Source organism: Lonchura striata, chromosome 26 (assembly GCF_050655825.1).
Source record: "Lonchura striata isolate lonStrDom1 chromosome 26, ASM5065582v1, whole genome shotgun sequence".
Classification (NCBI taxonomy): domain Eukaryota; kingdom Metazoa; phylum Chordata; class Aves; order Passeriformes; family Estrildidae; genus Lonchura; species Lonchura striata.
The window spans coordinates 2,786,663-2,809,806 of record NC_140728.1 but is presented as its reverse complement, the minus strand read 5'-3'; the positions used below and the strand labels follow the sequence as shown (position 1 = coordinate 2,809,806).

General features: G+C 53.3%; 2 protein-coding genes across 2 annotated transcripts; both read right to left on the bottom strand.

Annotated features, from left to right (window-relative positions):
- Nucleotides 1–367: 367 nt before the first annotated feature.
- On the bottom strand, nucleotides 368–4,340 carry UQCC2 (ubiquinol-cytochrome c reductase complex assembly factor 2). Its single transcript, XM_021542617.4, has 4 exons — nucleotides 4,185–4,340; nucleotides 1,619–1,693; nucleotides 1,248–1,317; nucleotides 368–545 (listed from the first exon to the last, which is right to left on the bottom strand). The coding sequence occupies exons 1-4, from the start codon at nucleotides 4,320–4,322 to the stop codon at nucleotides 451–453; spliced, it is 378 nt and encodes a 125-aa protein (XP_021398292.1). The 5' UTR covers nucleotides 4,323–4,340; the 3' UTR covers nucleotides 368–450.
- Nucleotides 4,341–6,243: 1,903 nt separating this feature from the next.
- On the bottom strand, nucleotides 6,244–21,417 carry IP6K3 (inositol hexakisphosphate kinase 3). Its single transcript, XM_021542618.4, has 6 exons — nucleotides 20,764–21,417; nucleotides 15,871–16,203; nucleotides 11,212–11,392; nucleotides 9,856–10,028; nucleotides 9,058–9,233; nucleotides 6,244–7,660 (listed from the first exon to the last, which is right to left on the bottom strand). The coding sequence occupies exons 1-6, from the start codon at nucleotides 21,029–21,031 to the stop codon at nucleotides 7,208–7,210; spliced, it is 1,584 nt and encodes a 527-aa protein (XP_021398293.4). The 5' UTR covers nucleotides 21,032–21,417; the 3' UTR covers nucleotides 6,244–7,207.
- Nucleotides 21,418–23,144: the final 1,727 nt, after the last annotated feature.

Genomic DNA, 23,144 nt, shown 5'->3' with positions numbered 1-23,144 from the left:
GGCAAAGTCACCCTCCGTCCTCCCTGTCTCCTCCGAAGGAAAATAAATGTGGTGATTAAAGTTCTCCCTCCCTGTGCTGCCCTGGTCCCTGGGCTAACACACAAACACAAGCACAGCGAGGTTCTCACATCCTCTCTGTTCCCTTCACAGGAACATTTAAAGCTGCACCACCTCCCTCCGGGCTGCTCCTGCTTGTTCCATTTTTTTGAGATACAAAGGGCCAGGTTTGACACCACAAAGTTCCCTTCCCAACATTGCTCCAGCATGGATGTGTTAAATTCTGCCCCAGATTCTCAGCAGAAAAAAAAAAAAGGAGGCACTAAATATGAAGAATGTACAGGGTAGGGCTGAACAAAAATGCTGTTGCTAAGAGGAATAAGTGGTTTTATTCATCATGGCAACACACAGAGATTCAGGGATATGTACAGTGAGAAGCTGAGAGCTGGGCCCTCACTTCAAGTCCTCCTCAGGATTCTTGGCAGAGAACTTTTCCCGCAGTCTTTTCCACGTCCCTTTTTTCCTGTCTTCCATCTGTTTCAGAATGTCTGCAAAAGGAGAAATGACAGAGATGGGGCCAGAGGAAGATAAGCAGGAAAGCAGAGGAATGAAACCCTCTTAAAACAGCTCTGCCTTCCATCTAATTTCCTTTCCTGACTTTTCTTCTTAATGAATTTTCATTCCAGGCCTGAGGCGAGGTTGGTTTCCCTTCCAATCAATGCAGGGAGTCTCTTATCACTAACAACTGATACTCAGTTTCCACGCACTGAAATCAAAGTTAGGAACTGGAGCAGAACAAAACTGCTCTGGCTCCCAGCTCTGCCCCTCATAAGGGATGTGGTGAGAGCATTTCTGTGTGGGGCACCCGCTCCTTCCCAAGGTCTGGCACAGAAGGAACACGAAGGGAATTGGAAGATGGTGAAAGAGAAGCTGAGCTCAGTGCTGGGATGACATAGCAAATGTGTTCCTTCCACACGGATCCTGCTGGCTGACCCCACAGAGCCTTTGCAAACCATCTGTGGTTCCTGACGGTGCAAAATCCAATTGATTCTTCACCCCAAAATAATGAGTTACTCCTGAACTGAATTATTCCTGAACTTACTCCTCATCCAACTCCTCCACAGAATTGCAGGCAGCCCCTCGGTACCCTCCAGTGCCAGGGGCTGAGGAGGGATGCCAGGGAGCACCCCAAAACCCCAAATGTCCCTTTCCCCTGCCCTGCCCTCTCAGAGCAAGCCCAGCAGCAGTACCTGTGGCCAGGATTGTCCTGCAATTCTCCACTGTCACCCCAGTGAAGGTGGTGTCCTTCAGGCGGGGGTACTTCCAGGAGAGCAGCAAAAGGAGGGAGAGAGACAAGTCACTTGCAGTGCACGAAAAAGGTGCAAGTGTCACCAGCTGGCACAGCCTGAGAGCGTTTTCAGCTGGGATTCTGTTCACCCACACCAAGAACCAGGCCTGCCCTGTTCACCCAGCAGCTGCCCTAGGTGACCACAGGCACGGCTGCATCCACCCCTCAGCTGTCCCTCAGGCATTCCAGGAATTCTGCCATTCCCAGGAATCCTGCAGCAGGTGGTGGCTCCCCTCCAAAGAGAGGGGCAGTGGCCAGTGCCACAGCTCTCACCTTGTTTTTGTAGAAGTTGGTGTGGATCCTGACTAAGCTCTCGTACATTTGGTCACAGGCCTCGGGGTCAGAGATCTGCAGGGGACACAAATGTCACACAAATCTGGTTTAACACCTCCACAGCAAAAACCCTCCTTGTTCCAAGGGACAATGGCCACAAAGGAGTAGCTCAGAATTCCCAGTGCACTGCTGGATATTGTCCATCTGCTGTCCTGCTCCAAGTTTTTCCTCTCCAGCTCAGCCTGCAGGAATAACAACACCTGAGATTTCCAGACTGGATCTGAAACTCTGCATCAGCAAGATCTGGCAGTGAATACTCAGCCTCAGAGAACGTTATTGACTGGTGCTGTGAAATCTGTGGCCCTTCCTGCTGCGAGGCTGCTTCTGTCACCTGCCTCGTGGTAGGGAATCACCCAGGACAAGGTGCCAGGACTCCCTGTAGGGAGCTAAAAATAGCCTGTAATTGATTAGGGAAATCAGCACCAATGACAAGGAACAGCTTGAGGGGTAACTGGATTTCTCTTTCAGCTGGAAGATCCAGCTCACCCTGGTGTCTGCCTGGAACAGCCCCTGCTCAGCTGTTTTCCCTGTTTTCCCTGTTAATTTTTTTGGTCTGTGTGGGGTTTTTTTGGGTTTTTTGGGTTTTTTTTGTGGTACATTGAGACCAGCTCACCCCAGAACTCAATGTTGGTCCACAAATGGTTAAAACAGGTCAAGAGAAAATATAACACCAAGAGAAAGGTGTCAGGATGAAATAGGAAGAGTAAGGAAAAGGTCTCTGCAGGAGAGAGGACACAGGGACAGCCACATCCCCCTGCAGGTGATCCCCACCTCTGTCCTGCAGCCCAAACAGGCCCTGCCAAGGCTCCAGCAGATCCAGCCATTAAAAGGGTGGCACAAACACCATCCCTCCCCTGGAAATCCAGCAAATCTCATCCCATTAGATGGTTAAAGAAGCCCTGTGGCTCTAGTTCCCCTCTTAGAAGCTCCTCCTGCCAGCACATTCAACCTCTCTACACACAAATTGCTACCACTGCTGCAGGCATCAATTCAGATTTCCAGGATCAGTGGCAGCTTTGGGATCTTGGAGCCAACTGGTGCAACACATTAAGCTGTCCTGAGCATATGGAAAAGCAATAAAACCCTTCCCAAAATGTGGGCTGCAGACTATTCTGGTCACCAGTACAGGATTAGGAGCCTCTAATGGCCCCTTGAGGTTGAAAATGCATCTCTGGAACAATGTTTTTATGCTAAGAAAGGGCACATTTGCATTCTGCAGCAACACCTCCATGCCTGGGAAGGTCTGCAGCCAAGTCAGGCATTGGATTCCCTAATTTATTTCAGCAGCAAAGCCTAAACTCCAACAGAATTACAGCTGGAGGCGGAATTCAATTGTACAACCGCTGCATTCCATCAGTGTCAGGCAGTGCTGCAGCATCCCATCATCCCACCCCCGGGGTAAGGAGATCACAGGAATTAACTGGATTCCAGCACAGCTAACACATTCCCAAAGCCCTGCACCCCGCTCCCATAAGCACAGGAACGGGGTTCACCAAAGAACACGGCGTAAAGGGTGCAAGAACTGGGCATAGAGCAGTTATCCTGAGGATCAAACAGCTGTCCTGGGTCCAACCAGGCCTGCTGAGCACAAACCATTTGTCCAGGGCACCAACCAGGTGTCCTGGTCACAAACTGTCCTGGGCACCAAACAGGTGTCCTGGGCATAAACATTTATCCTGGGTACCAAACCCAGTGTCCTGGGCACCAACCATTTATCCTGGGTACAAAACCCAGTGTCCTGGGCACCAACCATTTATCCTGGGTACAAAACCCAGTGTCCATTTGTCCAGGGCACCAACCAGGTGTCCTGGGTGCAAACTGTCGTGAGGACCAGCCAGGTGTCCTGGGCACAAACATTTATTTTGGGTACCTAACCCAGTGTCCTGGGCATAAACCATATATCCTAGGTACAAACCTGTTATCCTGGTCACAAACCCGCTGTCAAGGGTACAAACCAGGTGGTCCCGGATACAAACCTGCTGTCCTGGGTACCAGTCATGTGTCCCAGGTACACTTTGCCCCATGGAAGCACAAGCTTGTGGCCGGTATTCCCGGGATGTGTTCTCCAAAGGCTGCTGAGTGCCCCGGAGGAGCTGGGAGCAGCAGGACTCCATCACCCCTGGGGCTCAGGATGCCCGTGAAGCACCAGGGAGCCCCGAGCCCCGTGCTCTGCCCTGGCCCCTCAGAGCCCCTCATCCCCCTCAGAGCTCTCTCAGAGCTCCATCAGAGCCCCTCAGAGCTCCATCAGAACCCCTCAGAGCTCCCTCAGAGCTCCATCAGAACCCCTCAGAGCTCCCTCAGAGCTCCATCAGAACCCCTCAGAGCTCCCTCAGAGCCCCTCAGAGCTCCATCAGAACCCCTCAGAGCTCCCTCAGAGCCCCTCATCCCCCTCATCCCCCTCAGAGCTCCCTCACAGCCCCTCAGAGCTCCCTCAGAGCCACCGCCGCGCCGCTCCCCGCGCCCTCCCAGGCCGGCGCCGCGGCGGTGCCGCCCTGCCTCCCCTCACCGGCGTGTTCTCGCCCTCGCGGAAGGCCTGTGCCACCCGCTGCCGCAGGAACGAGCCCAGGTCCCGCTGCTGCTTGGTCTCCTCCACCGGCCATTCCTCGCAGAGCCGCAGGAAGCGCCGGTAGCGGCTGGCGGCCATGGCGCCGGGTCACGTGGCGCCGCCGCCGGGTCACGTGCGGGCGCGGCTGGGCGGGAACGCCTGAGGGGGAAAAGGCTCTGAGGGGGAAAAGGCTCTGAGGGGGAAAAGCACTTGAGGGGGAAAAAAGCCCCTGAGGGGGAAAAGCACTTGAGGGGGAAAAAAGCCCCTGAGGGGGAAAAGGCTCTGAGGGGGAAAAGCCCCTGAGGGGGAAAAGCACTTGAGGGGGAAAAGCCCCTGAGGGGGAAAAAAGCCCCTGAGGGGGAAAAGCACTTGAGGGGGAAAAGCCTTTGAGGGGGAAAAGGCCCTGAGGGGGAAAAGCACTTGAGGGGGAAAAGCCTTTGAGGGGGAAAAGCCCCTGAGGGGGAAAAGCACTTGAGGGGGAAAAGCCTTTGAGGGGGAAAAGCCTTTGAGGGGGAAAAGCACTTGAGGGGGAAAAGCCTTTGAGGGGGAAAAGCCCCTGAGGGGGAAAAGGCCCTGAGGGGGAAAAGCCTTTGAGGGGGAAAAGGCTCTGAGGGGGAAAAGCACTTTGAGGGGGAAAAGCACTTGAGGGGGAAAAGTCTCTAAGGGGGAAAAGCCTTTGAGGGGGAAAAGCCCCTGAGGGGGAAAAGCCCCTGAGGGGGAAAAGTCTCTAAGGGGGAAAAGCCCCTGAGGGGCGGCGGGGCGGGGAGCGCTCGGCGTCCGCCCTGAGGGCAGCCCGGGGCGCCGAGCGCTGCACCTCCGGCGATGGGGACTGCCCCACGTAACCCCTTCCAAAGCCTGACCGCCCTTTCCGTGAGGGAGTTCCAACCTGAACCTCCCCTGGCTCAGCTTGAGGGCGTTTTTCCGTTGAGAGCAGAGCATGACCCCCTCCGGCTGTTCCCTCTTGTCAGGGAGTTGTGCAGAGCCAGAAGATCCCTCCTGATCCCCCTTTTCTCCCGGCTGAGCCCCTTTCCCGGCTCCCTCCGCCTCTCCTGGTACTCCAGACCCTTCCCAGCTTCTTCAGCCTCTCCTGCTTCTCCAGATCTTTCCGAGCCCCCTCATCCTTTCCAGGTGCTCCAGACCCTTCCTGGCTCCTTCCCCTTTTCCTGCTGCTCCAGACCCTTCCTGGCTCCCTCTGCTTCTCCTGGTGCTCCAGACCCTTCCCATCTCTTTCAGCTTCTCCTGGTGCTCCTGACCCTTCCCAGCTCCCTCAGCCACTCCTCACAGGATTTACGATGGTTTTAGTTGAAGGTTTTAGTTAAATCCCGTCTCATCCCAGCCCCTGCCATGGCAAGGACACCTCCCGCTATCCCAGGTTGCTCCAAGCCCTGTCCAACCTGCCCTAGGACACTGCCAGAGATGGGGCAGCCACACCGTGCAGCTGTGTGAGGGGTGAAAAGGGAGGGCACATGGAGATTTTTCTAATTTTTCGGCCAAAAGTTGTTTTCTGTGCAGCAATGAGGAGCGAGGGGCTGCCCAACGAGGCGCTCTGGCGTTGGTGTCACGCTCAGACTCTTCTCATCCATCCCTCACCCCACCCGTGTCCTGCCGTGCACCCTGAGAATGCTCAGGTGGCTCTGTAAAACTCATCCACAAAATCTTATCACAGACTTCTGGTGTGAGCCAGGACAATCTGTGGCTCAACCCCTACTAAAATTGGGTGTTTGTGGCTTTTTTTTTTATATAGTTTGTGGTCAAGCAATAACCCAGCACTGTGAACAAGAGTCTTCCCAGGTGGACTCCGGGCCAAGCCAAACACACAGCTGGGCCAGATGTCTGAAATTTTCCAGCTATAAATTGCAGCAGTTCCCCAGCTTTCTGCTGTAAATCCAAGCAAAGTGTCTCCCTCGGGATCTGGTGTTTAAACCCATGGCAATAACGGCTCTCGTAAAAAATGATGGGCTTAAACAAAGGATAATGCACCTCAAGGATGCTGTGGGAAGGAAAAAGAGATGGACAAGGGTGGGAGTTACTTTCACAATTTTATTTATATCCCCTCTCCCCAGTAGTGGAGTTCTGTAGCTCTATTCCTTGTGCAAGGACTTCTCCTTCAGATTTCCCACACCATGCAGGAAGGAATTGTGTTTGTTCCATCATAATAATAAAATCTGTCCACAAAAGCTGTAAACATTATTTTTTAGAGTCTTTTGTTACTGTCTCCTTCAAACACACACACACACACACGCGCACACACACACACAGTATTTGTATCAAAGAATTTCTGGGTGACCTTTGACGTCCAGTCCCTGACTCAAACTCACTTTTTTTTTTCTTTTTTTCTTGTTTTTTTTTTTTTTTTTTAAGCAAAAATCCCTTGATGTGAATGCTTTTTGTGGCTGATACCTGACAGAGTCATCTCATTCCCACACTTCCAGTCCAGTGGAGCCGCTCTCCTAGAAAATGCGTGGAAAATTCCCTGTTATAACCCCACAGGGATGTTAAAGCTCGGTGAGGTGCGGCTCTTGCTCTGAACACGTGCACAGAGAATCCCAAGCAGGGCACTGGGAATGTTGGAGGGTGTTTTTCCCTCCCACCTGAGCAGGAGCAGGAAAGGAAGCTCCAAAGGGAAGCTCCATCTGTTCATTCCTGCCTCAAACCCCCTCCTCCCGCTCAGCTGTGGGGCGAGCATCTCCTGGTTTATCATTAAGACTCTTCCCAAGCAATGCTTTCTTTGGCTCACAAATAAATCAAGGACAGCAGTAAAACCAGAAAGCAAAATAAATCTTCTGCTGGATGGCAGAGAGAGCAGATTCTTCCAGCTCTCTGCTTTCCACGCTTCAGTTCAGTGACAACACATGGAGAGTTTTCAGCACTTCCCGATTTTTCTGTGCCACATCCAGCGGCCGGAGGGTCCCACACAGCCGATCCCAGGTGGGATTTTCAGGGCTATCAGTCATTAGGAAATCCAGGCCGTTTCACAGAAATTCTCACTTCCCTTCCAACAGGTTCTGAAGGATTTTGATGAGGTTCTCCAAGCCAAAAATGTAGCCATGGTCCGGCCCATCATGCGGGGTGGGGTTGGGGTTGCTTTTGGAGCCTTTGAAGGTGGTGTGGGCAAAGTCTATCATCCTCACATCCACCCTGGAGGGGTTCGTGCCCTGAGTTTTTGGGAAGGAGAGGTGTTGATCCGCACTCTCCTTGTGCTCCTGCCCATCGTAAATGATGAGGAGGGAGCTGGAGTAGAACCTGTAGGAGCTTTGCTTCCTGATCACCGCCAGCAGGGCCTTGAGGCGCAGGATGATGGGCTCCAGCAGGTCGGTCCTCAGCTGGTTCCCGTTGCACAGGAACTGCCGCAGCGTCTGCCGGAACCCCTCCGCAGACAGCTTCCTCCCGTAGTATTTGTCTTTGCACAAGAAATGACCCGTGTCTGCCTGGTAAACCTGGAAGGGAACAGAGGAATAATCCATAAAATCATCCCGAGTTGTGAGGGATTCACAAATGATGCCCTAGAGATAAAGATTTTAGCATCTATATTTTTCAAATCCTGCGCTGTATTAGTGCATAACTTTAAACTTCATATAACTACTTTGGTAGTTAACACTTGGCACTGACACACTTTGGTCAGACAAAACAATTCCCCTGGGCCTGGAACCCAAGGACATCCTACAGCCTCAGGCCCTGAAAAGTATAAACAAAAGTGAGTTGGGGAGGAGCAAACTGAGGGTCTATGACTTGATTAACTGAAGCTGTAATTGGAGAATTAACCCCTGATATGCAAATAGACCAAACTCATATCTGTCTGAAAAGTTTGTGACCATCTTCTATCTTGGGTGTAGCCTTTGGGAGGCTTCTGGCTGCCCAAGGTGTATCTATTAATTTTAATAAATACCCACTTTATTCTCTTAACTCTGTCTAGCCTCTGTTCTAGGTAGCCACTCCAAGGATCAATATGACCACTGAAGTTCAACTCTGTCTGTTTGAGGATACCAGAGATCAGAAAAAGACATGGGGTTTGACTTTATATATTTTGCTTTATATTCTATTCTCATTACTTCAAATTATTCTTCAGGCAGGGTTTTGAAACCTGTTTGAGAAATAATGAGAGAGGGAAACGTGTGGTTTGGGTTTCCAGGAGGAAGGATGGGGATTTCCAGCAGGAGAAATTTAGTTCAAAATGAACCCCTGGCTCTCACAGCTCAGTGAAAGCACAAGTGAGGCAATGTGGTGCTTTGGGGTTTTTCCATGCAGCAGCCAAGAGCTGAGCAGGAATCTGTGTGTAAAAGCAGCTTCTCAGATGGGGTGAAGGGTTCCAGCTTCTCACACGGGTGGCAGTGGCATAGAGAAAGGGTCACCCTAAATGTGCCACTTTTGACACCCTCTCTGAGAGGACACAGAGCCGAGCAGCTGTGAGAATCCTTAAAATCAGAGGGTTCTTCCTAATATTTTGCTAGATACACTTTTCTGTAGTTAGGGAGTTATTCTATCCAAGGGTTAATACACAGACCATTGTTCTATTTGTCCCCAATTTCTACTTCTTAAATAACTTTTCTTCTGACAAATCTTAAGGCTACTGCTTAACTCTAACAGCAGTTCTGCTGTTTCTGAGGTGTGTCTTTCACAGCTTTTCCAAAACCTTCTGATTTTAACAATTCCCACAAGTGGCCACTTTTTACAGCCCGTTTTTGAGGGGAAAAGAGAATAAAACTGCTTCAATTCACATCAGCCAAGAACCCCTGGAGATTCCAGCTTGCTTCCAAGGGAAGAACCAAGGGGGGAACCAACAACAACAACAACAACAACAAAAAGCACTTAAATCCCGAGGGGATGGAGGCTTTACCTGCATCCCACAGATGCGCACGCCCAGCGACGCCGAGGTGCTCTGCTCACACTTCTTGATGTGCCGGGCTTTCTTCTCCTCCGAGGCGTCATCCCCGTGCTGCCGAGTGCCCATCTTCAGGTCCAGGATGCAGGGGTAGCTGTACTTGGACACCACGTTCTCCAGCAGGAGAAACTCTGAGCGCGAGTGAAGGCAAACCCAAGACTTTTATATTCTAATTGAAAGAGGCCTTAAATCAAAGCAACTGCTGACACTCTCCATAACAGCTCACAACTGTAATGAGACTTTCTCAGCCAATTTCTCCGACGTGTCATTGCTATGGGCCTCCTGCTGCCAATTCCAGTTAATTTACTGTACTACAGCCCTACCAATTAAAGCCCCGGCAGCTCCATTCTCCAGTGACACCGTAGCCCTGGGCTGTCACTCTGACACCTTCCCTAGGTGCTGAGCTCGCTCCGGTGGGTGGGGGAAGTTGTTAAACTCTATTACTCACATGACTGGTGGGTAATGAAGTGTAATAGGAAAATAAAAGGCGAGGCAGCTGCTAATTCCTGTATAGTTGTGTTTTTAAATGTACGCCAAGGGGATCTTTGACTTCTGCTGAGAACTCTTTATGGGAAATGTTTTTTTTTATTCTTTCTCTTTTATTTTTTTATAGAAGATAACAGAGAATATTCCCTATTTTCCCAGAGTCTGTGCAGAGGAGGGGATGCATCCCGCTGCAATAAACCCTACACTGATTCCCAGCTGCTATCTGTGGCCAGGACTGTGCTGGAGGGGAGAGAGGAGAAAGGATACGATGAAGTTTGTTCTCATTGTGCTTGGAGGACATGCGGTTCAGGTGCTGCCGGTGACAGTGCAGTCCCCAGGGGTTGTAGCTCTTCCTTTCTGCCTGCTTCCCATTTGCATCTTCCAGAAGGGAATCTGTGTGGTACTGAAGGTCTGTCCTCAAAAGCATCTTCCCAGGGCAGCTAGACAAAGCACACAAAGGGACACATCAGGTTTATGAGCTCCAGAGGAGAATATTCTCTTCCCCATTTTATTTTTTCCTGTAGAGCCTTAAACTTGATAAGGTGGATTTTCAGGGACTCTCAAAGGAACCATATTGATCATGTCCAACCTGCAGAGATCCTTTGTTACTCCATAACAGTAATTTTCAGAAAGCCAGCTATTGCTGCCTGCCAATACTTTTTTTTTTTCATTATAATTTAAAGTGTGCTGGCTCCCTTAAAAAGTCATTCACAGCCCCAGCTGCCAGGGATCTCTATTTATCCAACTAATGGGCACAGCACAGGCAAATGCTCCAACAATGGGAATGATTCCCAATTTGGAAGGGCTGGCTCCAAGCAGGGGAGGGAGGGAAAGATTGATGAGAAGATCTGTTCTCCTTGGGTGGTCATTCTTTGGTCTTGCTCATCCCAACTCCACCACTCCCATCTCTCCAAAGGCAGCAGGAATATTCCACCTCCAGTCCCAGGTGGCCCAGGGCTGCTCTGAGCCAGTTTGGGATGAAGGATGTCCTGCAGAAAACCTCTGTGAGGCAGAGGTGCTGGGAGCACTGGGGGCCTTCCTGGGAGAGCTCTTCCCTGGGCTGGGCTGGGCTGGGATGGGATGGGATGGGATGGGATGGGATGGGATGGGATGGGATGGGATGGGATGGCACTGAAGCCCCTCTGCTGCCAGCAAAGGGACATTCTGTGCTCAATGAGTGTTCTCCCTCTCCTGGAGCCTGCTGTGCTCCAAGGAATGGGGTTTAGAGCAGAACTTGAGGCAGATATTTGAGCAACAACATCCCAGATCCACCTCACTCTGTCCCCAAACTGGGGAAGAGCAGAACCACACACACAGGGCTCGGCTCTGCTGTTCTTCACCTTGGCTGGCTGCTGCTTTTGCCCTAAACTCACAGCTGGACCACCAAACCCATCCCATCCCATCCCAACTCATCCCAACCCCATCCCAACCCCATCCCAACCCCACCCCAACCCATCCCAACCCCATCCCAATCCCATCCCAAACCCACCCCAACCCATCCCAACCCACCCCAACCCATCCCAACCCATCCCAACCCCATCCCAAACCCATCCCAACCCATCCCAACCCCACCCACGTGGCAGATGACAGCCAGGAGGGTGGCAGGGAGTGACCGACCCTCACCTGTCTTTGAAGGTCTTGGTGACCTGGGTGTGGCTCCACTTGCACCTGTGCCACAGGGTGACGGCGGGGTCGCCGCCGGCGCTGTCCAGGCGGCCGCAGCCGTCCGGCTGGCCCAGGCCAGGGCTCGCAATCAGGGTCAGGTTGCCCAGGCTGTCCTTCTTGAGGTGCACGGACACGATGCCTGGACAGAGGGGAAAACAAACGAGACAGAGATGAGCCCGTGGGGTATCACCGAGGCCTGGTGCAGTAGATAGGGACAGGTGAATGGAAGATTTTGGGATGTGACGGAAAGTAAGACCCTTCCCCCTCACCCTGTAATATGTGATCCATTACCCCCAAGACATGTAACCCCACCTAACCCAGTAGTTTTCCACTCCTTACTCATCCCAGAAGACCCTACCTCCTTCCTTTGATGTAGCAAAGTCCCCCTAGACTATTTAACCCCATGAGACAAGATAATAAACACCATTTGACCGTCCACCACGTTGGTGTCTGTGCGTGTCGGTGGCCCGAGTGGCCGGGCGAGGCCGGGCTGCCGTGCTGTTCCTCAAAACCAGGTCACCTTGCCTTCCCCTGAAGGCAACAGCCTGGCCACCACCTGATGTTTTGGTGGCCTTTTACTGATCCCACTCTGATTTCAAGCCCAATAAAGCATCATTAGGCTGAGACCTGGGGAAACACTCTCAGCATTTTCAAGTGCTCCCCCTCTCAAGGCTCAGTTTGAAACCTGCCTCCTCTGAACCCCACATTCCTTTGTCCCCCACCCCTCTGAGTTCTGCTGTGACCCAGAGAAGCCTAGGAGCTCTCAGCTTATTTGTCACATGGGATTTAAGTGCTTTTTAAAGACAGCACATGGCTGGAAACACTTTTCATTGGCAGGAAGCAAAGACAGGGTTGGGGACAAGGCGTTTTCCAAGGACACCCAGCGTGCCAACAGCTTCTTTTAGTTGGAGAGCCCCAGGAGCAGGGCAGGGATGTGGCCATGGGCTGGCAGCGCTGCCCACACATTGTCATGGTTGTGCCCTTCCCCCAGCACCAAGAACCAGCTCCTAAATATCCCATGGGGGGCTGGAGTGTCACACATCCATGTTTGTACCCGACAGGGACCAGGACTGTGACCGGAGGTTATTTTTTTCCACCCTGAGTGCTTAAAACACCATTCTGCATTTGAACATCGCAATTTTCCCTGACTCTGACAGGAATCACAGGGCTCAAATGCCAGCCAGTCCAGCACGGATTTAGCCCAACACGAGCCCATCCCTGGCACGGGGCCGGCTGTGTGCTGGTCTCAAGTGACAGCGCAGGAATGGCCACGGAGCTCACTGCCGCCGGCTCTGCCCTTTCTGGGAAAGGCTGATAACGCCAGCCCGCTCCCTCAGCTCTGCCACGGCTCCCTGAGCCTCCTCAGAGCACAGCCTGAGGCTGCACCATGGGAAGTTTAGGTTAAATATTTAAAAAAAACCCAATTATTCGCTGAAAGAGTGGCTGGACACTGCAGTTGTCTGCCCACGGAGGTGGTGTGTCGCTGTAGGGAATAATTAGCATTGACTTTATGATTGCAAAATTGATTAATTGGTTTATTATATCACCTTATACTATGTTATACTATATTTATTATTAAGAAAATTAGTAACCCTTACAGCCAGACTGATCCAGCTTGGACGTAATTGGTTAATCCATCTAAACACCATCCAGTGTCCAATTAAGAAATCACCCTTCGGTAAGCAGGTGCAACAAGTGGAGATAAGATAAGAATTGTTTCTCATTCTTTTCTCTGATCTTCTCACAGCCTTCCCCAGGAAAATGCCTGGAGAAGTCTGTGCCTGCTCTCTGTGGCCAGAGCTGCTGCGGAGTCACCGTGCCTGGATGTGAGTAAAAAACCCTGGACGTGGCACTCGGTGCCGTGGTTTAGCTGATGAGGAGGTGTCAGGTCAGCTCGTGGTGATCTCAAAGCTCTGTTCCAGCCTGGTTCATTCTGTGATTTGGGGCTGGGGGGCTGCCAGCTCCCAGAGAGGACAGGGACCAAGGACAGGGAACGAGGAGAGGGACCGAGGAGAGGGACCAAGGACAGGGAATGAGGACAGGGACCAAGGACAGGGAATGAGGACAGGGAACAAGGACAGGGTCCAAGGACAGGGTCCAAGGACAGGGAACAAGGACAGGGTCCAAGGACAGGGCAGTGGGACCAGCAGGAAGAGCCCAGCTGGGGGCATGGGGAGCTGGGCTGGATCCAGCTGTGCCCAGGGCATCCTCACGGGTGTTCTGGGCATGTGGGGAGATGATCTCAGCAGCTCCACAAACAGTCCTGCTCTCCCAGGCAGAGGTGCCAAAGCCAGAAAAGGTGCAAAGCCCCTTCTCTCCATTTCAAGTGTGATTCCAGTGAGCAAACATGGAGCAGAGCCTTTGCCTCCTGCGCCTGCCAGGTTCTGCTGCCTCAGGGATTTCCCCACCTGAACTGTCCCTGCAGCCACCCTATTGGACTGGGGTGCCCATCCCTCCCCGGGTCCTGCGCCCCAAAACCTCGGGGTTGGATGCTTTTCCCTCCCCACAGCCATTCCTGGTCCCTTCTGCTGTACAATCAGCATTATTGTGAACAGGCTGGGTTAAATGGGCTGGCTGTACACAGAGATGGGGGGGATCTACCCAGGCTGCTCTGCTGAGGGGCTGCAAACCTTCACTAGGGGAAAAAGCAATATTTGTATCCCTCCCAACCCTCTGTGGTGAGCTCAGGGAGTTCCATCTTGCTCAGGCTCCAGCATTACCTTTTCCCTGAGTCCTATTCTTAAAAAAATCCATATTTCTGAGAGCAAACAGATCTCCTCTCAGCCTGGATGACTGCTTCACATTTTCAGGTGATGTAGACATGAAAAAAAAAAAAAAAAAAAAAAAAAAGCCAGCGTGTCTTTTCCCTAAATCAAAGCATTTTTCATTTAAAAAAGTCACTGGGAAGCAACCAGAGCCCTCGATTGCAAACACCATAACCTTAAAAACTGTCCCAGTTCCTGCCTGCAGTCAGCAGGGCTGTGCTCATTTGCATAGTGCTGACAGGCTGGCCCCAGAAAACTTATATATAGCGTGAAAGTAAGAATTGTTAAATATCAGCCATTAATATGAAAATTAATGGGGAGATTTTCAAAGGCGAGAACCGAGCGTTAAATTGGAAGGGAATGTGATCCTCTCCCTCCTCCCAGCTGGAAATTCAGCTCTCAAAAAACCTACAGATCAGCCTGGAATGTGTTTTTTTTTGTTTGCTGGGGGGATCCCACAGGGGTTTGCAGGTGTCCTGCCGTGACCTGTGTGTGGCAGACAACCCCCAGAGCTGCTCCTGTGCTGCATCTCTCCAAAGGCTTTGGGTGCCTGTCTGAGCTGCCTTTGGTGTCACTGACACCCCAGCACCCCTCCTGCCGCCACCAGCCAGGAGCCAGAGGGTATTTCTGGGTGCTGTCACCACGCTGGAGTCATCCCAGAGGCTCTCAGGAGGTTTCATTCTGTAACTCTGCCCTCGTGGGTTTATTTTGGTGTTTACAAGCACATTCATCTCTACTGCCCGGGGCGCTGGGAGCCTGAGCACAACTGGGCTGGAAAACAAGCCCAGCATCCCGCTGGGAGCTCAACTGGGACACGGCAGGGCCTTCAGAGGGGATAAAAGTCAGTCCCAAGGTCACCAAAATGCTTGATGTGGGCGAGGTGAGCAGCAAAAGCCACGGGCTCGGGGTGAGGCTTGAATGATATTTGATCCCCATTGTGGAGAATGCCATGGTTATTGCACGGGTGTCACCATTGCACAGTGTCACCATTGCACAGAATGTCATCATTATGTAACGGTCCCAGGGCTGTTCCCACAGCCCAGAAATAGAGATGAGCTACGTGGCTACGTGTGGATGGAGCCACCAGGATCATCCCCCTCATCATCCTCACAGGAAAGTGTTCCAGCTCTTTAATTACCTGGCAGCAGGGCTGGGACAGCCAGGAGAGGAATAAACATCTGAGCCCAATGCCAGATTGGAGAATTGCTATTTAATTACCCTCCATCATAAAATTCTCTGGGATTTGAAATAGGAGAAGAAAAGACACAAAGGTTTGAATAACAAGGGCACCCCTGGCCTGGTTAAAGTGGGACTGTTTAATGGTTTTATCAGTGAGGGCCCGGTGCTGCAGCACCAAACCCCAGCTCCTGCCAGAGGAAACCGCTCCGAGGAAACTTCTCTCCCTTAAGCATCTTTTTAATATTGTCCCATAAATCTGCAGAGGCCCCTGACTTTCTGGGAAAGGGAGAGATTGGGCTGGAAGCACATTGGAGCCGTGGCTGACTGAGCTCTTTGCTGTAACGCTGAAGGACCAAGAGATATTTTAAGTTTTTACGTGACAACCGAGCTTCTCGCCTCCCCCAAAAGCCAGGGTCGGGAGCTTTATGAGCAGCACAAGCCTGGCAGTAAAAGCAGGAAATACTGAAGGAATAAGAAAGAGAAGGGAGGGAGGATGTCTTAAAAAACGCTGGTGCTGCTCTCCCAGTGCTGCTTTCCAGGGGCCGAGAGATTCAGCTGGGAATGGGAGTCAGGGATGGGGCAAGCAGGAAAATCCCTCTGTGCCTGGCAAAGCCTCACCTGCAGCAGCTGGGGATGCTTTTTAGGGAGCTGAGAGCTCTGTAGCTCCCCTTACCTTTGTACTGAGGCGTGAATTGCCTCATGGCCAGGGGCAGGGACTCGTAGAAGCTGAGCTCCTGCGACACCAGGGGCTTGCAGACGGTGTGCTCGTCGTAGGTCAGCATGCTGCTGTGGCCGCCCACCTGGTGCACGAAGGGCTGCAGGAGCACGGCGGCCCTGGGCTCCGCAGTCTGCCCCACCATGGTGCCAGGCACAGCCCGGGGGGCTCCAGCAGCACACGGAGCTGGGACACGCAGCCTGGCACGGGCAGGGCCGGGCCGCTTTTCACCCACTCTGGTGTTTCCCCCGCGCTGGGTTTTCCTCCGCGCTGGCCTTGCGCTAAGGGAATCTGCAAAACAGAGGGGTGAAGGAGTTAGAGGAGAAGGGTCACCCAGCAGCTGGGTGGGATGAGTCTGTCAGCGCTCAGGGGCTGGCAGGGAGCCCCAGCCTGACACAGAGTCCAGGAAAGGCCCAGTTTTGATCTGCTGGGGACAAGAGACAGAGATCGGAAGAGCTGTGAATTAAAGCCGTGGCCTCATCGATGCAGCAGGATTAACACACTGCACCGATCTGTGAAACACCCCCAGCCTGTCCCAGTCCTTCCCTTGGACTTCCCCTGCACAGCAGCGTTGCTGCAAAGCCCCTGCAAGTCCCCAGGCACTCCCTTGCTCTACAACAATTCCTGAACCTTCCAAAGAAACCTCAGCCTGGGACATTCCCTGTCACTGAACACCGGAGCAGCAGCAGCAGCATTTCATTCCCAAAGTGACACACACAACCAGGGGGATGTGGATGTGTCACAGCAGCACCCACAGGGCTCACACCCAGCTTTTCACCCTGACCCCTGATTCCAGAAATTCCTCCTTGATTCTGACAGCAGCAAGGCCTGGCTCCAAAGCAGCAGTGTAGGAAAATCACGGAGCACATCCGTGGTGCATCCCCAGCAGCAGCCACCAACACCTGCTCCTTCCCCCATCCCTCACAGGAAACCCACGGATGGCTCGTGGACATCAAGAATTTAATCCCACAGGCACCAAGGATGACGAAAAGGAGCTGATGTTGGTGCTGGAGCAGCCTGGCTTCACACCAGAGATGGACACTCCACATCCCAGACTCACAGGGATGGGGAGAAAAAGATTAAAATCATCATTTGAGGACGGGTCCATGGCAGCAGAGGCCCTTTCTCCTGATTGCTCCAGCTTCAGCACAGCCTGGGGAGGGTTGCAGAGGGTTGCAGTGCCAGGGACAACGATGCCTTTGCAAGACCCAGTTCTGCCAGGAGAGCCTCCAGGTGAGCAGCTGCCCCCCCGGCAGCCCCACGGGGCAGGTGAGACCCGGGCAGCGCTGTCACCCCTCGTGCAGGAGCCAGGTGCTCTGTGCAGGAGATATAATTCACACCATTTCCAATATGATAGATGCGATATTGAATATTTGGTGGAGTGTACACTTTGATTAGGAGTCCCTCCACCCCCCTGGCGAGACCGGGTGTGTTTTGGAAACTGATTTACAAGTAAGGAGGTGCAACTAGGCCAGGGATGGGCCATGGCTGGAGAGATACAGGGACTCCAGGCACTGATCATCACGTGAAGGACCCGAGATGGATCTCATGGAAATCCTCGGGAAGATCCCGAGATGGATCTCATGGAAATCCTCGGGCAGATCCCGAGATGGATCTCATGGAAATCCTCGGGCAGATCCCAAAATGGATCTCATGGAAATCCTCGGGAAGATCCTGAGATGGATCTCAGGGAAATCCTCGGGCAGATCCCGAGATGGATCTCATGGAAATCCTCGGGCAGATCCATGTGAATGCAGCATTCCCATAAATTTCATCCAGGGATTCAACAAACTCCAGACATTGAATTGTTCTTCCTCATCACCAAAAAATGAGAATCTTATTAACATATTGACTCGGAATGGAAGAAAAGACTGACTGCCAAATCTTGGCCTCAGGCAGAATTTTCCCTATAAAAACCGCTCGTGCCAGGATGGAGGTGTGGGCATGGAGGAAAACCTCTGCTGAGGCTGACTCCTGGTGCCGACCCTGGGCTCGGCTCTGTTCTTTCCTTGTGGCTGCCTAGATAGAATTGGATTGCAAAATAAATATTTTATTTGTTCATATTAATTTGGACAAATTGTCATTCATAACACAGGGAACAGCAGAGGGGTGCTGGCAGCTCCTGGAGGCACCTGGAGCTCCCCACGGTGGGCGAGGGCTCTGCGGGAAGGGCTTTGACCATTCCCCACCCTGCAGGAAGGATCAGAGCTCAGGAGTTGGATCCTTCTGGGTCCTTCCCAACTCGGGATATTCTGTGATGCTCAAACCAAGCCTGCCCCTCCTGCTGGGATTAACCCCCGAGGGAGAAGCACCCGGCGGAGGCGCTGCTTGGTTTCCCACCTGGAGCGGAGGGATGGAGCGGGCTGAAGGCAGGGAAGAGCCGCTCCCACCTCCAAACGCTCCTTTATCCCCGCCAGGGTGGGGTTTTCCCCCTCCAATTATTCCTCCTCGGAGAGGAATTCCTGCTCTACAATTACCTTTCCCGGAGGAACAAAGCCAGGCCCCCGAGCCGAGCGCTTTCCAGCCGGGAAGAAAGCGGCTCCTCGGAGCTTTCCTGGGCGTTAATAAAAGCATTTTGTTAAGTTGTGGCATTTTAAAAAGAGGATTTTCTGCCTCAGGAGCCGCAGGTTTGTTGTGGTTTGTTTTGTGTGGCTTTGCCCTCCCCCCTTTCCTTCCATCCTTAAAAAGAAGGAGAAAAGCCAAAAGCAAGAGGATTTGTCATAACACCTCTTTGGAGCAGGGAACAACACGACTTAAATCCTTTTCGTGCTTCTGAGACAGTCCAAGGCTCAGACTCAGCTGCCTCAACCCCCTGACAGCTCTGGCAACCTTAGCATTGCAGAGGGAACTGGGGGAAAAGCATCCACAGCTTGATAAAGCTCCCGAATGTTTTCTCCCAAGCAAAACTCGGAGCAGGATTTGCAGTAGGAGAAGGAGGTTCTTTTCTGGGAGTTTCTGCTCATCCATTCGGAGCAGATAAATGTTCCTGTGAACACTGAGCTCCCCTGAAACAAGACACTGGAAATAAATCACTTCCACTGGCTCAAGGTATCGCAAATGCCAGGAGATATTTATGTCACTAAAAATACACGGAATTGCAGATAAATCAAGACCCTCCAAGAAAAACCAGAATCTGTCAGTGTTTTTTCCCCAGCTACAGGAAAAGCAGCTCAGGTGGTGCAGGTGGAGGTGAGCCAGGAAATGTTGGGGAAGGAGGATGTGGAGAACATTCCTCTGCATAGAAGAGAAATATTCCATTCTCCAGGAAGGGGATGGGGCTTTGCAGAAAGCATGGGAGGTGTCCCTGCTCCTGGCAGGGCTGGAGCTGGGTGAGTTCTGCCCCAGTGCTGGGGACAGCGCTGCTCCCCTGGCACCGTCACCTCCCACCCTGCTCCCAGGCAGGGCCAAGTGTCAAAGCAGGCTCAGTGAAAGGGGTTGTGCATCCCGACTCCAAACTGAGCCAGAAGGAACTGGGCAGGTTCCATTCGCTAATTTTTGAATGGCACCTACTCCTATCCCATCCCATCCCATCCCATCCCATCCCATCCCATCCCATCCCATCCCGTCCCGTCCCGTCCCGTCCCGTCCCGTCCCGTCCCATCCCATCCCATCCCATCCCATCCCATCCCATCCCATCCCATCCCATCCCATCCCATCCCATCCCATCCCATCGACTCCCCCCGATGGGAATGCACAGCTGAGCTGAGTCCTTGTGGCAGGAACAGCCAGGAATGTTAAAATGCAAAATCCCTCTACAAAGCAGAGCTCTGTGACAGCCCGGTGCTCTCGGGGTCCCCTCGTGGCCACCTCCCCGCTCCAGGAGCATCCCAGGGCTCCGAGGTCGGGTTCCCCGCGGATTCTTCGCTCCATAGAAAGGCAAGAAGAGGACGTGGCTGAGATGTGTGCGGGCACAGCTCCCGGGGCTGCAGCTCACCTGGAGCCAGGCAGCCCTGCCCGGAGCCCCGGAGCTGGGACCTGCTGCCACCAGGGACACGGTGCCACCACAGACACAGTGGCACCACAGGCACAGTGCCACAAGGGACCCAGTGTCACCACAGACCCAGTGTCACCACGGGCACAGTGCCACCAGGGACCCAGTGTCACCACAGACCCAGTGCCACCATAGACTGAGTGCCACCATGGGCACAGTGCCACCACGGGCACAGTGCCACCACAGACTGTGTGTCACCACAGACCCAGTGCCACCAGGGACCCAGTGCCACCACGGACATGGTGCCACCACGGACATGGTGCCACCAGGGACCCAGTGCCACCACAGGCACAATGCCAACACGGACACAGTGCCACAAGGGACCCAGTAACACCAGAGAACCCAGTGCCACCACAGACCAGATGCCACCACAGAACCCAGTGCCATCACAGATCCAGTGCCACCAGGGACACGGTGCCACCACAGACTGAGTGCCACCACAGGCACAGTGCCACCAGGGACCCAGTGTCACCACAGACCAGCTACCAGCACAGAACCCGGTGCCATCACAGACCCAGTGCCACTACGGACATGGTGCCACCACAGACCAGTGCCACCAGGGTCCCAGTGGCACCACGGGCACAGTGCCACCACAGACCCAGTGCCACCACACCCTGCAGAAAAGGGCACAGGTTCCCTCACCCCCCTGCCCACTTTCTGCCCTCCACAGCACCTCCCTCCCCTCCTCCCAGCCCAACGCTTTCCAGCCATGCCACCAGCACGATGGAGAACCGAGAGCCACCAGCTCCAGGGCGACTGCAGAGATTGCCAGCAGCCCCGAGCGCCGTCCCTGCTGCTCCCATCCCTGCCAACATCCCAGCCACCTCCAGAGCCGTGCCCACCCTGCCCCGGGAGCTCACCCGGGGGTGCAGGAGAGCGCCGGGGGCTGCGGAAGCTCGGGGCGCTGCCGGGGCCGGGCTCCTCGCTGCCTCTCGCTGCAGCTCCAGAGGCAGCAGTGAGGGAACATTTGGGCATGGCCCGAGTGCGTCGGCGCTGGCAGGAGCCCGGAATGCCCAGCTGACATTCCAGCAGGAGCGGCCTGGCCGGGACAGGGAACAGAACGAGAGGAGCCGGCCGTGCGCTCCGGCCGCCTTGGGAAATCGGCTCTCCAGGAAAACAGCTGGGCATTTGTCCATCTGCTTTCCACGGAACTCCCCCCTCAGCTCGAGTTTGTCACCTCCCTGCACAGTGGGCTGACACTGGCGGAGGGATGGAGCTTCCCAGAGCTCCCAAAGCACCGGGAAGAACGGCCCAGGGAGATGGGGAGGAGAGGCACAGGGGGGTGACACGGGCTGGGGGACACCAAATCCTCCTTGGTGGCAAGGGAAGGGTGTGGGCAAGGCCAGGGTTTGTCCGAAGCTGGGCAGGAGATGAGTGGATCCAGAGCTGCAGCCCTGCCAACGGGGAGGGAGACGCGTCAGAGCCGGGAGCCGTGATGGGAATGGAAAAGTCCCAGGGAGCTTCTTGCCAGGGCCACGCTGTCCCCTGCAGCCACTGCTCAAGGACAGCGTGTCCCCCCAGGCCTCGCTGCCGCCGCAGCCAGTGCCAAGGGCTCCTGCCAGCCCCTGCACCCCCAACAAATGGGATCCATGCGTTTTTCAGGGATCACAGGGAATGGGATCCATGCGTTTTTCAGGGATCACAGGGAATGGGATCCATGCGTTTTTCAGGGAATCACGAGGAATGGGATCCATGTGTTTTTCAGGGAATCACAGGGAATGGGATCCATGCGTTTTTCAGGGAATCACAGGGAATGGGATCCATGCGTTTTTCAGGGAATCACAGGGAATGGGATCCATGCGTTTTTCAGGGAATCACAGGGAATGGGATCCATGCGTTTTTCAGGGAATCACGAGGAATGGGATCCATGTGTTTTTCAGGGAATCACAGGGAATGGGATCCATGTGTTTTTCAGGGAATCACAGGGAACACCCAGCCTGGGCAGCACCCAGGACAAGGAGGGGACGGTGCCCACGCTCACCCCAGGAACTTGAGGACTTCAGCACAGCCATGCCCAGGCCTGGGGTCCCCAAGGATGCCATGGGGGAAATGCTGGGGAAGAAAACCTCACAGCTGGGGGATAAGGATCAGTGTGAAACACGGATGAATTACCCTTACTGATTTCTATATGCATAGAATTTCACAATAGGTATATTTATTTTGCTGATTTTGCATTACACGTATAGCTAGTTACACTTGTACTCAGTTTTTGTCAGAAAGTACAGAAAGAACTCTTGGGTCACTCTGCCCTGTCCGTTTTAAGGTCTGAGGAGTCTTTTTTATCTTATCTTTTAGTGTGGAAATTTGCATTCTTTCTCTTTAGCTGGGGTAGTTTTTCTAGGGCTGCAGTCACCAGACTAAACAGCACATTTAGCAAGCTCAAGGTGGCACATTTCACCTAAATCCAAATGGATTTCTACCCCGTTAAATTTTTACCCTATCTCAGGTGGATGTGGAAATGCCCACGAACTGGAGGGGAGACAGCAGGCTCGAGCAGAGGGATGGAATGGTGGCAAGGGCAGAGGCTGAGATGGAAGACACGGATGAAAGGAAGACCCAGGTTGCCAAGGCCTGGCTCCCCAGCTCCCCTGGATCTTTCCAGATCTGGCCCCGTGCCCTGACTCCTGCAGCATCAGCCCTGGTGCCAGCAGCAGCAAAAACATCCCGTGGGAAGGGCCCTAAATGGAAGCAGGAAAGGAAAAGATGAAGAGCTGGGTTCATTTCAGAGCCTCCCTGGGCCATGTTTGCCTCCCTGACAGGGAGGGGTGCAGCAGCTCCAGTGGGTGAGTTATTTATAGAAATGTGGTTCATTATACAAATTTACTTTGCAAAAAAGTGGGAAAAGGCCCTCAGCAGCTCTGGTTGGCAGTGGGGGCTGGGAGGGGAGCAGGGCAGGGGGGCACAACCTGCTTTTCCCAGGAAAACTGCCAGAATTCCAGTCCAGTCTGGCATGGAATGGGGCTGCTCCACCTGGAGAGAGGAGATGGAACAGGGGACACGGTGTGTGACACTCACAGCCACCATCAGACAGCAACAGCCCCTGGCACATGGAGTGGCTCCAAACAGCACCATTTCCTAACCTGGAACGGATTCCAGCTGGAATTCAGCAGCCTTTCCTCAATAAAAGCATCCCACCAGGAATGTGGGGCCTGAGGAGAATCAGCCTTGCACTGATTCCCTCCCCTTTGTTCCCAAATCTCAGCAACAACCACAGCCAGGAGGAGGCAGCTCCTGCTGGCCA

What these genes read in the sequence shown, in the direction of transcription:
- UQCC2 (XM_021542617.4), bottom strand. Translation starts at nt 4,322, where the DNA reads ATGGCCGCCAGCCGCTACCGGCGCTTCCTGCGGCTCTGCGAGGAATGG. An exon ending in GCGAGGGCGAGAACACGCCG is followed by an intron (nt 1,694 to 4,184) that starts GTGAGGGGAGGC and finishes TGTCCCCTGCAG; the next exon opens with ATCTCTGACCCCGAGGCCTG. An exon ending in CAGGACAATCCTGGCCACAG is followed by an intron (nt 546 to 1,247) that starts GTACTGCTGCTG and finishes CTCCTTTTGCAG; the next exon opens with ACATTCTGAAACAGATGGAA.
- IP6K3 (XM_021542618.4), bottom strand. Translation starts at nt 21,031, where the DNA reads ATGCCCAGCTGTTTTCCTGGAGAGCCGATTTCCCAAGGCGGCCGGAGC. An exon ending in CAATGAGAACAAACTTCATC is followed by an intron (nt 9,234 to 9,855) that starts GTATCCTTTCTC and finishes ACTCGCGCTCAG; the next exon opens with AGTTTCTCCTGCTGGAGAAC. An exon ending in TGCGCATCTGTGGGATGCAG is followed by an intron (nt 7,661 to 9,057) that starts GTAAAGCCTCCA and finishes GTTCCCTTCCAG; the next exon opens with GTTTACCAGGCAGACACGGG.